The following is a 15,796-nucleotide window of genomic DNA, read 5'->3' as shown; positions in this document are numbered from 1 at the left end:
TTTCATTAAAGCTCGTTATTTGATACTTTAGCGGAATTCTCTTTCTAGTAAAAGGGGTTAAAAGTTAAAAAGTAAACTCGAAAGAATGTAAAACCTTATGATTACAAAATGGTCAAAATAAACATAATATTAACATTGTAATCAAAAGTTCTATGCACTACCTCGCAACATTGTACACTCGTTTTTTTTCTATTATAGCGACTGGGTCAATAAATTGCCTGAGAATCCTGGGCTTAATGAGTTGTTTCATACTATATTTTGTGCAATTAAGCACATCACACGCATATGTGTATATGTCTGGATTTCATCTACACAAGTGAATGCATACATTTACATTTACGCATCAGCGCAGCATGTCTATTGAAGGCTCGTTTGATTAGTCTGCTTTTAATGACTGACGGAAAAGACCTATCAAGCCACAATGGCCATTTTAATTATTATTATCACTAGAGTATGTAATCACTCAAAAGCAATCTATAGAAATCTCAAGGACTCATTCTCTGTTGGCCAAATCATTAAACATGCGGAGCCATCTTTTTATTGGTAATCAGTACCGGGTTACCACACCACAGATATTTCCAAATTCCGAGATAATTTGTGATTATTGTAGAAGGACATTTAGTGCCACAGAAATCAGTTGTTACGAGTAGCATAACATTGAACTTATTAGAAAAAGGAGGGAAGAACTTTTTATAATCATTATAGACTTGTTAAGATACGACGAGTTGTGTAGATCTTCTACAACCTTATTGATCTTACATGTCAGACTTTACGCAGTCAGTTATTTTATGTTCACCAAAGGTCATAAACCTCTGATACACCTATATCAACCCTACTGTTAACTGACAATTCGTCGCCCTTATTTCAAAGACATAAGGTCCATCAATGGTCAGTTAAAAAGTGTTGCTGTTAGAAAGTATCATATGTGTGGTGCGATTCAGTACGAGATCGTATATGTAGCCTGGATAACTGACAATTCGTCAACCTTATTATAACAATATAGGGTCCATCGTTAATTAGTTAAGGGAGTTGCTGTAACCCAAGCGCCTCAATATGCGATCGTTCGAATAGCCTGGAAGACGAGTTGCCGCCGTCGTACTCCTACTTCGCGATGATCTCTTGCCCGTGGCCGATGCCGAGTGGGAGACAGTCGGCCAGTGTTCAACAGTGACTCACCAGCTAGCGCCGTTTGAATTGCCTCGAGAACGAGTTGCCACCGTCAGAACTCGGCGATGATCTCTTGCCCGTGGCCGATGGACGGATGGGACACAGTCAGCCAGTGTTCAACAGTAACTCACCAGCTAGCGCCTTAATGCGCGATCGTTCGAATAGCCTCGAGGACGAGTTGCCGCCGTCGTACTCGTACTCGTCGATGATCTCTTGCCCGTGGCCGATGGACGGGTCCCATCGGGACACCGTTATGTCGGTCGTCATCGCGACCCGGTCACCACGCCACTCTCAACCTTCTGGAAAAAACAAAATGAAAGGTTAATTGTGTTTCGGTAAATATACTTATATATTATCTTTTATATTTTGGTTATATATATTCAATTTTGATTTTATTGTAGGTAGGTTTTCCATATAATTCATCTTTACATAAGATTTCGATCAATTCAGGGGCTCGAACCTACTCGGAAAGTAGGTTTTGAGCCCCTGGACTTATTAAAATCTGTCTGTATCAATAGGCTTTCAAAGTATAATCTTAACTTAGCGCATCTGTGATCTTACGTAAGAACTATCAAGACTCCCTACCACCCTCTTGTAAGAAAAATAAGACATGGTAGTACCCCCTCCCCCTTAGCCGTCTTACGTAATAACTTAATGGTCCTTAAAAAGACAATACAGTTCAAGTACAGTTTTTCATTAAAAATCGATTACAGTTGTTTTTCAATTACAGTTAAAGTCGCAGATTTCATTCAATTGGACGTCAGACGTGAATCAGCGGTTCGACAGATTGTTACTAACCGTTTTTTCAACCCGCATACTACTCGAGTAGTGACTAAAAAGTCTAAAAACTGCGCCCGTAGAGCCTAGGCTTTAAATAGTAAATTGTCAACACTAACGAAAAACGCGTCATACTCGTGAACGGTGCTGTTTGTGGAGACCGGTCTGTTTAAGCTTACACGGGCTACATGTTATAAGTATATATAACTTTACTTTTCATTCGGTTCTTGTCTGTTTGTCTGATTAATTTCTTGTCTTTTAATTATTAATATAAGAATTCAAGTCTTGGAGACCCTTTACATCTCTTAGGATAATTTAATGATGGTTTTTTTATTATATTTTATCTCTGACACTTAGAGACTTATACATCTAAAAAGAATTTTAGTATTTGTTGGTTGTATTTTTTTATCATAGTTTTTTTGTGTAATTTGACATTTAGAGGCTGTATACATCTCTAATAAAGTATCTATTATTTAATTGATTCCACATTTATAATTGTATTTTGTTATTTTATATTTATGCTGAATAAATATTTGATATTTGAAACCCAATACAGTAACATCGTAATTATTCAATGGAAACGTATACGTATTCCATGAACACTTCAACAGCATTCCTTAACTGTTTGGATTTTGAAATATTCCAATCAAACGCTATTAGGTGCAATGATCGAGGCTAATCATAGTCATCCTAAATTAACACTCAATTTCAAAACCATTAAAGCCATACTAACCTTGAATTAAACAAATTACAGTATAAAATAACGAAAATCAAATTAATATCCGTGAATGCCAAAGTAAACAAATCGAATAGCGTGAAATTCGCGAAAACTGCATTCGATTGTGTATTTTTATTCGGCCCAATGACATCATGCCGGTGATAAGATAAGATTACGAAGACGTCGGCCGCGCCTTGCCGATCAAGCATAATCTAGGCTAAATTGTAACAAAACCAGGCATTGTCACGATATATATCGAAGCGCCCGAGGTGCTCAAAAATATCTGAACACGCATTCTAGCGCTTTAATAACAGAGGCGTGTTCAGATATTAATGAGCACCCTAGCCGCCCCGATATATCTTGATGGCGACTGTATACAGTGCAGTAGGTACACAAACATCTTTACAAGCCGACGCGACGTTCCAAAAATTATTGACACGCCTCTAATATAGTAACAATAAATTCGTATGGATATTTTTGGAACGTTGGCTTGTAAAGATGTTTGTGAACTCGACTGCAACAGTCAGTCTTATCGTAGAGCAAATTAACTGTTTCACAAGGTCAGTGCCGCAAATTCTATGATTCAACGTTACGTAATGTCTACTAAAAGGCAGTATCTATTTTCCCTGAAGGTATAGGTATAGGTTATAGCTTATAGTGCGACGATGAACAGAACTGATAGAACGAAGCCCTATCTGATTGGAGTCACGCAATAAAACTTGTTTTCTTACTGATAAAGTCGAAACTTCGAAACCATATTAAACATCCAAAAGCTGAAACTGATGACCATCATTCAAATGTTTCACCATATTTATATACACTTAAGTAGGTTTTAGTGAATAAAAAAATTTCACCTCAAACCAATTACTTAAATGATTGAAAATGATGAGTCACATTCGAATAGTTATACAGTGAATCAAAAATAAACCTTAAGAATCCTGCAGTCATATAGCACAAATAGTGATGATCAAGTCAATATCCAATATACGGCAGGTAGACAACGTTCAACGAATTGCCTCTTTTAATCCTCCTATGTACATACAATACAGCATGAGATTTTAGTTGAGACGCAATCTGAGAACCCCTGTAACATGAACAAACATGTTGGAAACCTAAGCTCTAAATCTAATTTAGCACGACTCTCAATTAGTCGGAGAGTATTAATTTCTGGCATGACTCTGCTAAGTGTCCTCCCCGGTATTAATGTCAGTGGAACGAATTAACGTTTCTAAGTTGTTGTTGAAATAAGGAACAGCACGAGGACTTACTAAATGCAAAATAACAGTTAGGTTTTGAAATAAAAAGAGTTGTTGAAATGTTAAATACAAAGGTTGCCAAGGTTGTACTAAAATGCACATAAATGTTGTCGTACATTGTACTTAGATTTGTGTGCATTATCCTGGTTTACTGCCAATAGCAGTTGAGATCGATTCTTAACAAGGCATTGTTTTGGAGATCAGAAAATTGCTAGTAAGTTGCGTACAAAAGACTACAAATCTTAAACCTCAATCCTTATCGTATTTTACATAAACGTAGGGACTTTAAATAAGGGTATTCAAGAATTGGTAAGCTATTTCAACATTGTTTTTTTTTTTTCATTTCATTTCATTTATTTGCATTAAACATTTTCATTGTACAGTCAGCATCAAAAGTAGCGGATGAAACAACGCGCCAAAAGTATCTTATATTCCGGATAACTATTCCAAATATAGATAAAATGTTAAAATTCGCGCTCAAAAGTATATCTTTTACCTACAGTCTTAGTTGTTCTATATTAAATACATCACTTTTTGTTAAGCTGTTACAGAATGAAACATTATTTGATCCGCTACTTTTGATGCTGACTGTACCAAGAATGGATACTTGGTTCTATGGTTCTTATACTATACTTTTTATGTCTCTTATACAAAAATTATTGAAGGACTTGCTCGAGTCATTATATCGATTAACACATTTCTTAGAACTCATTTCATAGTAAGTACATAGTTACTTATTAGTTCTTCCGTAAACCCCACAAAGGTAACATTACAATATTGATTTATTGAGCATTGTTATAATATAACATCTGTTTTAATGTACCATCGTCACATTGGCTGACCATTCACAAACCATATTACAACGAGATAACGAATATTACTGTTCAGTGTGTTGCTGTTACAGCATATATGGCTATAAATAGTATAGGCTCACGAGCGGCCTTCTCACATAATGGCACCATGTGAAGGTCCCCTCGGACCACAATCCCCTAGCTACAGGCAACGTCACATAAATCGTCGACAATCATACAAAAAGATAATCGAGTTTTATCTGTGTACGTCACTGATTGTTGCAAGTTATCGGTTGTCATTGTCACGAAAGTGATTTAGAGCTTTTAGAAGGCAATTCCTATGGCGGGATATGATATAAATATTAGAAAATATATTTAATTAATTGATTAATTTTTTGGCGTAATTGTAAAGGGAAGAATAATTGTATAGCACTATATGTAGATAATAGATGTCCGGGTGGCCTAGTGTCTCTAGTGTTATTGGCGTCTGACGCGAATGCAGAAGACACTAGTTATGGTATATGAGATATCTTACACTACAGTCAGACCACAGGTCTTCATGGCAAGTGCTTCAAGTAAGAATGCATACATATCTATCTATATATATCTCTTACGAGTATAAGCTGCATAGCTTATAAGGATATGTCTGCATTCTTACTGCCAAGTTTGTACAGTCGCCATATATATAAGAACGGCCAAGATGATCACAAATATCTGAACAAGCACACGCCTTGACAATAGTCGCGTTCAGATATTTATGAGCGCCTCGGCCGCTTGGATACATCCGATGGCGAATGTACAATGTTAAGCATGGTCAGAGTCTTCTTATCTATTTTATATATTAAATATTAATACAGTTTATAGTTTTATAGGTCAAAGATAACTCGTTAACAAAAAACCATCAAATGGGCGATAAGATATGGCCTTCTAAGAAACATTTTCGATTATACTTATATCATTTTTAAGACTCGGATGTCCAGACAGACTAACGAGTTTTAATTACGACTATAATTAACCCCAAGTTCACATGTATGTCTATTAGCGAGAGGCAAAAAATATCCCTGAAAACTATTATTAACTTGTTTAAGTGTACATCGTTTTAAAGGTCACAGCGATTATAAGTTTATCAAAAGCGATTATTAAACGATTCAGAACATTGTAAAAGTTAGCTTTACTTGGGAATACTTTTAAGTTTTATAAAACTTCACAGTATCTGAAATCAAAGCAAGAGCTTCAAAAGATTTCAACAGCTGACGTTTTGAAACAAATTTCAGTTAAGTTTGTTATTTTTGTACGCTCAAATGTAAATTCGTAACCAAATCTCTTAGTTCCGTCAGTAGGAATCTGAATACAATTTACGAGATAGCTAGCTTCCTTCGCATTATTAAAATTAAAATAGCAACTAACAAATCCCTAAGGAATGTCTCACTTTCCATCACGTTTTTAGCAGCAAAATTGTTAATTGACTATCGGTGTACCTTAATTCTTAGCAATAAGGTTTAAGACTGGTCAGCCAACAGTGTGGACGATGGTACCTATATCGTATTTATAGATCAAAGCTGTCTATTAAGACATCCATACAGACTACACAATCTAAATGGAATATGATTCGATGGTAGAGTAATTGGAGATAGCAAATTCTGTGAAAAGCAAACACTTCAAGTTTTATCAGAAGGCTCAAATACCAAAGTAAACAAAAGCCACTTTCAGGTAGAGGAGTAGAGATAGAATTTCTAAGTATCATTTGGATTCGTTTTACATGAATTTTGTAAGTGCTATCGATATTATCGTATTTATATTAAGGTATAAATTTAAATCCTTCGCCGCACTTGGATTTCGAGTCTCGTATTTCAAGAAGTATTTATATCTACGATAGTATATCTTGCGCTCTTTGAATCGAATAAGGACAATCAAGGTCATAAACATTTATAAAAATGTTCACCTTAACCTATTGAAATAACGCGAAAATGTATTTATAAACTACCTTGCTGTATAATTTACAATCATTACGCACTAAACGTTAAGCACATGTTACACCGTCGGCGGGTCGTGTCGCTAATAATCCCATAAATCCAAATGTAACCTTGATGTACAAGTAGTAGATACGGTAGTAGGCGTAATCGAAGCAGTCTAACAAAGCCATATCGACTGGCAAGGTGGAGGGGTCGACGACCGGAAGCACGCAGACATGGCGTCGGCAATCCATGACTGTTATACCATGGTACACCTTAGACATAGTAAACTTATTTGAATTTTGATGCGGTTTCGGCTCATATATTCAGTAATCACAGATGGAAATGATTTTAAGCATGTCATGTATCAGTTGACTATAAATGATGATTGATGACAAAGCATCTCTTCCCTTTTGCACAGTACAGTATACGAGTACTAGCAAAAATCTAGCTCGCGCAGTACCTAACATGTGCTAAAGTTCCTGATCTTTAGTATCTCGCGTCAGTATTTGCTTACGTTTTTAGCTGAGCGGTTGAATCGAAACAAGTAGGATTTTCATGACCATGTTTAGGCCTTCTATCATTCAACTAGTTTTCTCGGTGTAAGACATTACAGCACTTGATCCTTCTGTTGTTAACTGCGTGTAATACATTTTTTTAAATTTCAACTTTAATAGAGCTGTCAATAGAGTTGAATATCATATCTGCCATATATGGCTTCATATGCGGTAAAGGGTGAAATGTATAATATATGGAGTCAAGTTAGGTCAGCCTTGCCTAAAGTTATGTGTGACACCCCGCCTCTGCTGATTTGTATTGAGAAAGTAACTCCTAAGTTACGATAAGTGTACAGTAATTTTATTTTATTATAGCTTATACATTTATATTTCTCCCATTTGAGCTTTCTGCTAACCTAAGCACCTTGGTGATAACCAAACTACAAACAAGACTTGTACAACTTTCTTTGCTAATTTGTTTGTTGTCGCAATGAGTAGAAACCTTGACTTCAAACTGGTAAGTTGAATGGAAGATGGCAAGTATGTAAATTGTAAAGTGATTCAGCTAAAGAAACCTTCGTCCTCAGACGCATACTTAAGTGCATGTAATAATAGGGACTAGACTAGACGTAGTAAATAAGGCGTGTCTAATAATAATGATACGAAGTTCAAATGAGCTTATTGTTGTATTTAGATCATCTCTTTTATTACAGGTTTATCTACACGAAGAGCATGTAATACCTCTTGAGTCATCGACGTTTTGATTAAGACGACAACATAAAATATAGCGAACAAAGTTTATCTTTAGAATTAAAAACTACACCGAATTCTATTGCGTTTATCTTAGTCGTGTTTGGTATGCCCCTTACAGCAAAACGTGGTTTTCGTTCCTTCAGTAGAAACAAGAAAGAAAATTGCTTCACAACTGCACTCAACTGAAAACTTTTAAGCTTCGGATACAAGCTACGCACACAGCGTCTTTAGTTTCGCCAAACAACGGTAGGCTTTTCTATACTCCCCCGACGTCTACTAAACGACTCGACGTTACGCTATGCCTATTATGAGGGGACGTAACTATGTGCCGTCATTGTAGACTCTTTCCCAAAGACTGCATTATAGAGCATTTTACAAGAGAGCTGTTTTACTATCTCATCATCATCATTCATCATCGCATCATTCGGTTGCAACCTATGTTTTGTACTGTTTTTAGACATTTGATTTATAAATTACATGGGAATAGCCGGCATAGGATCGAGGTTAACGATGACAGGATAGCGAGCAAAATGTGAATTATTTTTAGCCTTAACTCTAAAGAAAGAGACGGACCCATTGCCCTGTCATTCCACGATGAAAATCGCATCCTTGATAAGCCTGCTGGTCATAACCTGGATGCAACTTGAGTGAAACGTTTTGCTTCCACAATTTATTTATACATGTGCGCCAAATTGTTTGTCGATCAAATGTCTGATGAAAAGATGTTTCATCGAGTATGAAAGTGATCAAGAGCCGTCATACATATATGATATGACATAATGCAAGCTTATGCGAGAGGATGACGGATATCCTGGCTGTGTAAGGGGCTTGTGCATTAAGCGGGACAATGTTACTTGCGTGTCATCCGCGCCTTCTTCAGGTGAAAGGGTTGGGCTTACTGCTGAATTATCTGACTACTATCAGAAAATATATTGAAAAATTTGCGGATTTATGAATGGTTGGAATATATTCGGGAAATTCTGCTTTCAACGTGAGTTCAACAAACAACAAGTTGGCTTAGTCCTTAAAGCAAGATATCTACGCTATGTTTTCTATCCCAGGCACTAAAATGTCAGTTCGTTCGTACCCAATCACCATGCTTTTGTAATAAAATGACAGATCGCTTAAACAAATTGAGGCAATCGAACTGCCATGTCTGGAATATTAAACAAGGTTTAAGTAATCATCTATTTGACATCTTTCGCGATAGCTCCTAAGCTAAAGCACTATGGTATTAATTTTATACATGCCAGGAGTATCCATAAAGCCGTTCCTTAATAGCTATAAAACTGCAAACGTTATCGCTTTTCCAGGCGCTTATAGTTACGATCGGTGAATAAACAATTGATATGGTCTACCTACATTTAGATCATATCATTGAGGTCATTAGCCTGCGACACTTTTCGCTATAGTAGAGGCAGGTATTCGTTGTAGGACTTATCAAATCAACATCAAACCAAGATGGAGCTGCTCCAAGTTCTCAAGGAAAAAAAATACTTCCTCATTTGTCCTAGCCGAGTCGCAGTAACGACGGCACTTTCTGACATAAGTATTCAAAAGCGAAGAACTCATTCACAAAAAGCATCATTACGACCTTAGTGGGTACTTCGCTACAGTTTCGGACCCAAGTAAGTGCTTTTTTGCTTAGAATCCTGTTACATTTGCGATTTGTTACAATGTTTACTTTCTCATTATGCAAAGTGTACATAATCTTCCTCAGCAGTGCATGGCGAAGTATAGTATCGCAAATTGAGTAACCATTGCAGAAAAAGTTCGTGAGAATATTACTCAATCAAACACTGAAACGCTTTCCTCAGGCGCATGCTGGTTTAGATTGAGCAAGATAAATTAACACAACAACAAAATTGCAATAAGTTTTTGAACGGCCGTGTCGGCCGTATTTGGTAAAATAGAAACAAATTACGGCAGTAAGTTACCGGTCTGGAATTCATGAGATAGGACCATATTAAAATATTTTTTACTCGTATCAAGCAGACGTCTGCGAGAGATACACAAATTTCCATATCAAAGAAGAAAAGAAAAAATTCGCTTCTGGTAAGCTTGCGTAGCTCAGTTGGTTAAGCGCGATCGGACCGGTGTTCCGAATGGTCGCAAGTTCTAGACTTGCCGGAAGTGGTAAATTTTTAATACATGGAAATCATACCAAAAAAGAGGTGTTGCCTTACATCAAATGAGGTACTCGTAGTTCTGATTTTTATACATATTGGTAGTGATGAAATAGTAATGACAAGTTTTCGACCTCGAAAGCCCTTCGGATCATTGTGTGTATAAGTAATATACAATACAGCGAAGGAAATTGTTATAACTCGTATCTCTTGTATATCTTTGATGAATCAGGCTGGTCCTCTGAATCCACAGCACTCCTTTTGGGGCCGGCGTGTGTGGTAGCATTTCTTCGTCAACCTGATCAGGGCGGTCGAAATTATCATTTGATGGTGGATTATCAATGAATGGTTTTTCAATGTCTGCACACATCTCCGCTCTTGTATATTCTCGCACTATTGATCATTGCTGTAGTTGCAAACAGCTGACCATTTGAGTCCGGCTTTGCTGCAACCACAGCTGCTGGTATAACCTTTTTTGAGTTACAGTTAGTTCAAAATTTTACAAACCTTTGAGAAGCCGTGTCTTATGAACTATTTGGCTTATGAAGAGAAAAATATAGTCAACTAATTGCAAATTTCTTCTTCTTAAAAGTGTGTATAGTGAATATTGCCGTAACTCCAGATATAGGTGAAAAAATATACAACAACTGAAAAAAGTCCTAAAATTTAATCGACTTTCATGTACTTTTCAATGATTCCAAGGGCTTTTGAGGTCGAAAACTTGTATTTGTTAATACCCTTTCATCACTACCAACATATTAAAAAAACAGAACTACCTCATTTGATGTTAGGTAAAAAGTACCAATTCCATGGGCTATTTACCATTTTCTATTTAATATAAAAAATATAGGGCTTATATTTGAAACCCATTTATAATCAGCCATAAAATAATCTATAAATGTTACTTTCACAATATATTAATGTGTCACATTTAATTGCGTGAGAACGTAACCCACAACGTTTATTTAGTAATATAGACAATGACCAATATTATCTCGCCGCCAAACGCAAATTACCCGTCAATTTCTATTCACGAGCAGGAAGCACTGTTTTCCAAGCTACGATTTCCATTTAAATTGACAGATGACGTAATTCCTATGGGTATGGACATAAGGGCTATGGTTGGTTGTGGGTAACTGTAAAATTTTGTGCAACGGATGTAGAATTCCGTCACAGTAGGCCGCGTGTCGGCTGCCGCAAACAGTCGCGTTTCTAACCGCTGTTTGTATTCTTATTTGTTTTTCAATTAAGCTCTTTGTTGTTTAGGTCCGTATCCTAAGATCAGAATTATTCTTAAAACCAAAAGTTACATAAGGCTGTTATCGGCCTAAGGCTTGTATCTGGAAACGACATCTCGACAGCCATTATTTCTTCCATAAATCTACGAAACAAACAAATCTACGAAATATCTGGAAATATGTCAGTAGGTACGTCTAGTTTCTAGGCAATGATTTCCAGCCGTCGACAAGTGTTGACATCACTACCGGCTCCAAAAATAGCGGCATTAGCTCAACAGAAGTGGTCATAGGTGGATTAGAGTTATAGTTATGAACTAAATTGACAACACTGAGACGGAACGGACATAATATAACTTTAAACTAAACTTTAAACTTTATATTATAAAGTTTGAAAAATATTTTGTATTGATATTTTTATTACAATCGGTACCTTCTTATTTTCATTGCTCTTGGCTTTATAAAGAGTGATGAACAGCAGATTAAAAACAAAGATAATAACGTCGTGCAATCAAGCAACAAAAAAAAAAGAAAACATCAAAGAAGTTATGTCGTCGCAGCAAAATTACCTATTTTGAATTACACCTACAAGAGCACGGCTCATAAAATAAGAAAAGTAGTGCATGTATTTTATTTTCACTCCAGGGATAGAATTCTAGCCAGACATATTTGAAAATTCAACTTAGCAAACATTGAAATAAATGCATTATAATTTCCGCTTTCCTAACAGAGTGTCATCTTCCTTGACGCTGACTTCCCATACCAGCAACTACATATATTACCAGACTACTATGTAAAGCTAGACTGAACACCTATATATTCCAGGTGATAACCGGTCTAGATAGACCCGATAGCGGACGGACGAACTAACAGGCACTTCCCATGCTGGTGGCGGAGCGCGGACGAACCCATTAACCCAAATATAGAACCACGCCCGAAGCCCACTCACGCACATAAGATTCGTCAAATTTACAAACAACTAATAACAAATAAATATATTTGTGCCAATGATCTAAGTTGTGCTAATAATCATGAGAGACCTTTGATGCTGATTCATCGGTTATGTTCGTTTTGTTTAACAATTTTTATCATATAGCATAACATGATCGTACTTTAAAGCAAATAAGATAAGATATTAGTGTTTCTACCTGCCAAAGAATGCTTGTTTTTTCCACGGTGATGGAAAGAAAAGAGACGTTATTTTTGCTTTTTTATAAACTAAACTGAGCCACTGGGTAGTACCTTATGATGAGCTGAAAGTGAAGTCTGTCGGAACGGTGCGGGCCTCACGGTTAATTAACGTTAACCCAGCTCCCCACGTGCATGCTCCCCCTGTTATAAGTAACGTAAACACTGCTGACACGAAACATGAAGCCACATCAAAACAATAGGACATCCGGTCTTATTACCCAAAAAAGTTGAATAGAAATTACAAAAAAACGGAGTATATGGTTCTGTCTGTGGTTGGTCTAATCTAAGGCGCCTAATGGCCGGCAACAAGACTTTCGACCACTGCGACCTTAGTAGCTTCCAGCCGAGGTAGTTGGCAACGAAAATGTACAGAGCCTCAAGTCTCAACTAAGGTCAGGTGACCTTGGACCGTAGGAATCTTGGTTGCCAGCACTTTATATTCAAGCACAAAGACAAAAGCCGTTTAAATCATGATTAACGTTCAAATAATCAGTCAGCGGTTAAATTGCTGTCTGTCATCGTTATTCCTGGCTTGAATGATTAGGAAAATAAACAGGGCACGGTGTGAAGTGACATATAAACAGATTACGGCACGGCATTGTGGACACGTTACTCCCTAGATTGCCACCCCTCTGGGTGGCGTATTAGCCCGACGTCACTGACCGCACATCGAAGTGGTTCACTACGCTATTCGTCAGGTGGATATTTTTATCATACTTGTAACAAATACGAACTTGTGATTTCTCGGAAGAGATCTGCGATTTTCTTCGTCGCGTCTCGTTGGCGCTTACGACAAATCTATTGATATTTGTACTTTAATAGCTCCGTAAATCCAATCGCTCTCTACTCTTACTTTGCTTGAAGGAGGGAGTCATTTAATTTTAATAAACTCGTGATAAGACCGAACTCAAGATTTCTCGGTAAACGACCAGCGATTTTCTTTGCATAACGTCGCCGTTGCCGCTTGTAATGTTTATGTTATTTACTTTTGTGGAACATATTGAGGAAAATTTTAAAGGTAGTTTAATAGAGCCATAAATTAATTCCCTCTCTCCGCAGCCATTTTGGCTTAATGTGGGAGTCAATTCAATTTTCCAATGAGTATAGTCATATATCTAAATAGAAACACAAATTACGGTTGCACCATTCCTCGGATGAGGTGGAAGTCAATGAATCTAGCGAGTGGGTGTCGGCACTGAACTTTGTGGAAGTAGGATGCGGCTCATTTGCTGCCAACTAGATAGACGAAGTGTTTGTTGCTACATGAATTAAATACCAGAAAAGTCAGAACGCGCTTGCTTCAGCAGGTGTAATGATGCACTTGACTCTTGGATTCTATCCCGTTTTTTTATCGACGCGGCGTAATAGGATCGCGTTTTATATTGATTGATTACCAAAAAGGTTTCTTTAAAACCACAAAATAGCGCCGAAAACGAAGACAGTTTGGAGATCCATTGACAGTTGGACAAGCTAACAATCGTAAACAAATCATATTCAGTGACGCAAACGCATTTGCGTATAGTAAGTACTCTATAGCTGACCGATATAGCGTATTGTTCCTAAACCTCACCGGCGTACCGTCATCGGCATGAGTAGTATCTATTCATGCAGAACGAATCATCTTTGCTTCGTTGAAAATCATCGTGACGGTCAGATCCTAAGTGAAGCGTGAAGTAAAGTTGGCAGCTTCCTATCGAATGATTCGAATTTATTTTTTGCAAGGGCCCAGTATTGTTGTATGTCAAGCAAGTGTAGATCGTCTCTAATGGGCAGTAATGGTATGACATAAGCATAGTGACGGTGACGTAATCGGGCGTCGGCAGCCGGCGAAGGCCGGCGGAGCGCTTGTTTGCGTCCGACCGGTTTTATAGCGACACATGCACTGCACGTTTGCTTCAGCACGCGATACATCTCTCTGCTAAGAAACATTGGAATTGTATTGTAAAACTTTGATGAGGCTTCTATGAGCCCTCCTATTTGTACGAACCCTTCGTGTTAAGAGCTATTGCAAAAGCAATTGAACTTATGGGTTTCCCCGAGCATCTCTACATTGTAAATGTAATCTGGTTTGAGTTTCCTAAGGGTGGGTGAACTCGGGAGCACTTATTGGAATGAAAGAAATAAGTTTAGCTGCCAAAGCATCAGTCAGAAGATGGCGCTTAACACAAACGCCCACATGTATGATCTCTGCCTCGGTGAAGTGATGACGCTATCGTCTTATTTAGGTCAATATGATTCTTAACGCCCATAAAAATTATAAACAGACGAGTGGTGACCAAATGGGCTATTGTTTTACACCAGACTTGAACAATGTATGAGAACGTCGAGACAATGTTTCAAGATGTGCGAAAGATATTGCACGTCAGTTTGGTAGGTTTGTGTCTCATGCAAAAATAAGTAGGATACGAGTATGCCTGGAGAAACGAATATTGGAACACTGCCATCCAGCGGCCAGACGATAGCTAAATATTTGATACTTTATGTATTGCTATGTTTTAAGACTGCTTTAAAAATCGATACCGGGTAACCAGAGTAAACACTGTAATCCGAGCCTATTAGTAGGTGGAATCAATCAATATTAATTTTACAAATGGGCGAGGTTCGACGAGAGTTCTGTCCGGTATCGAGTTTCTATCAGCGCCATCCGACAAACAAAACGAAGTATTACAAAAACATGTGATGAGCAATTTACGAACCAGAACGGAGCGTAACTACTTAGCAAATTATAGCAATTTGCACATTATGTAAATAGAGAAAGTAGTGTAAATTAAGTAATGTTTATGCATAAATCACACCTTACATTACAAAATTATCGTATTCTTTATAGCTCTTTATGAAAATAAATATAAAATCTTATAATCACTCTTATCACTAACTTTCAGAAATCATACGGGTAATGCACATTTATCGCCGTATCAAACGGTACCATGATTCTACGAATTGAAATTAGGTTTATGTTATAGCAGCGGTAATGATGCGCGTTGAATTATTCAACTCGGCTTAGCGATATACTCGCTGTGTGCATCGGAGTGCACAATAGAGCATCACTTTCCATATATCAATAGTGATCAATTGGAAGAGAAAGCTAGTCTCAAATATGATTTACAGAGGATTGAAGAAATGATTAAGGTTTTTGCTACTCAGTTTTTACTTTAATGAGTGCTACCGTTTTTGTGCTCACCAGTTGGCGCCACTGTAGGATGTAAGTCCAGAAAAACATCTAAAAAATTTGCTTTACTTTTTTTTATCAGTACGTTAAGGTATTTTATCATCTAAATTTGCCGTTTTATCAACCTGATTAATTTTGCATTTATTTTAGTTGGCACTTTTTTA

General features: G+C 37.2%; 1 protein-coding gene across 1 annotated transcript in view; it reads right to left on the bottom strand.

Moving 5' to 3' along the window:
* LOC133525964 (spectrin beta chain) overlaps nt 1–15,796 on the bottom strand; it is a 75,163-nt gene that overhangs the window by 44,691 nt on the left and 14,676 nt on the right. Inside the window, exon 2 of the mRNA XM_061862410.1 lies at nt 1,299–1,466. Coding sequence (XP_061718394.1) covers nt 1,299–1,434 — 136 coding nt within the window. The 5' untranslated portion in view covers nt 1,435–1,466. The remainder of the gene's footprint in view (nt 1–1,298; nt 1,467–15,796) is intronic.

This window comes from Cydia pomonella, chromosome 15, assembly GCF_033807575.1.
Source record: "Cydia pomonella isolate Wapato2018A chromosome 15, ilCydPomo1, whole genome shotgun sequence".
In the NCBI taxonomy this organism is placed as follows: domain Eukaryota; kingdom Metazoa; phylum Arthropoda; class Insecta; order Lepidoptera; family Tortricidae; genus Cydia; species Cydia pomonella.
This window is presented reverse-complemented; position numbering and strand designations above follow the sequence as displayed.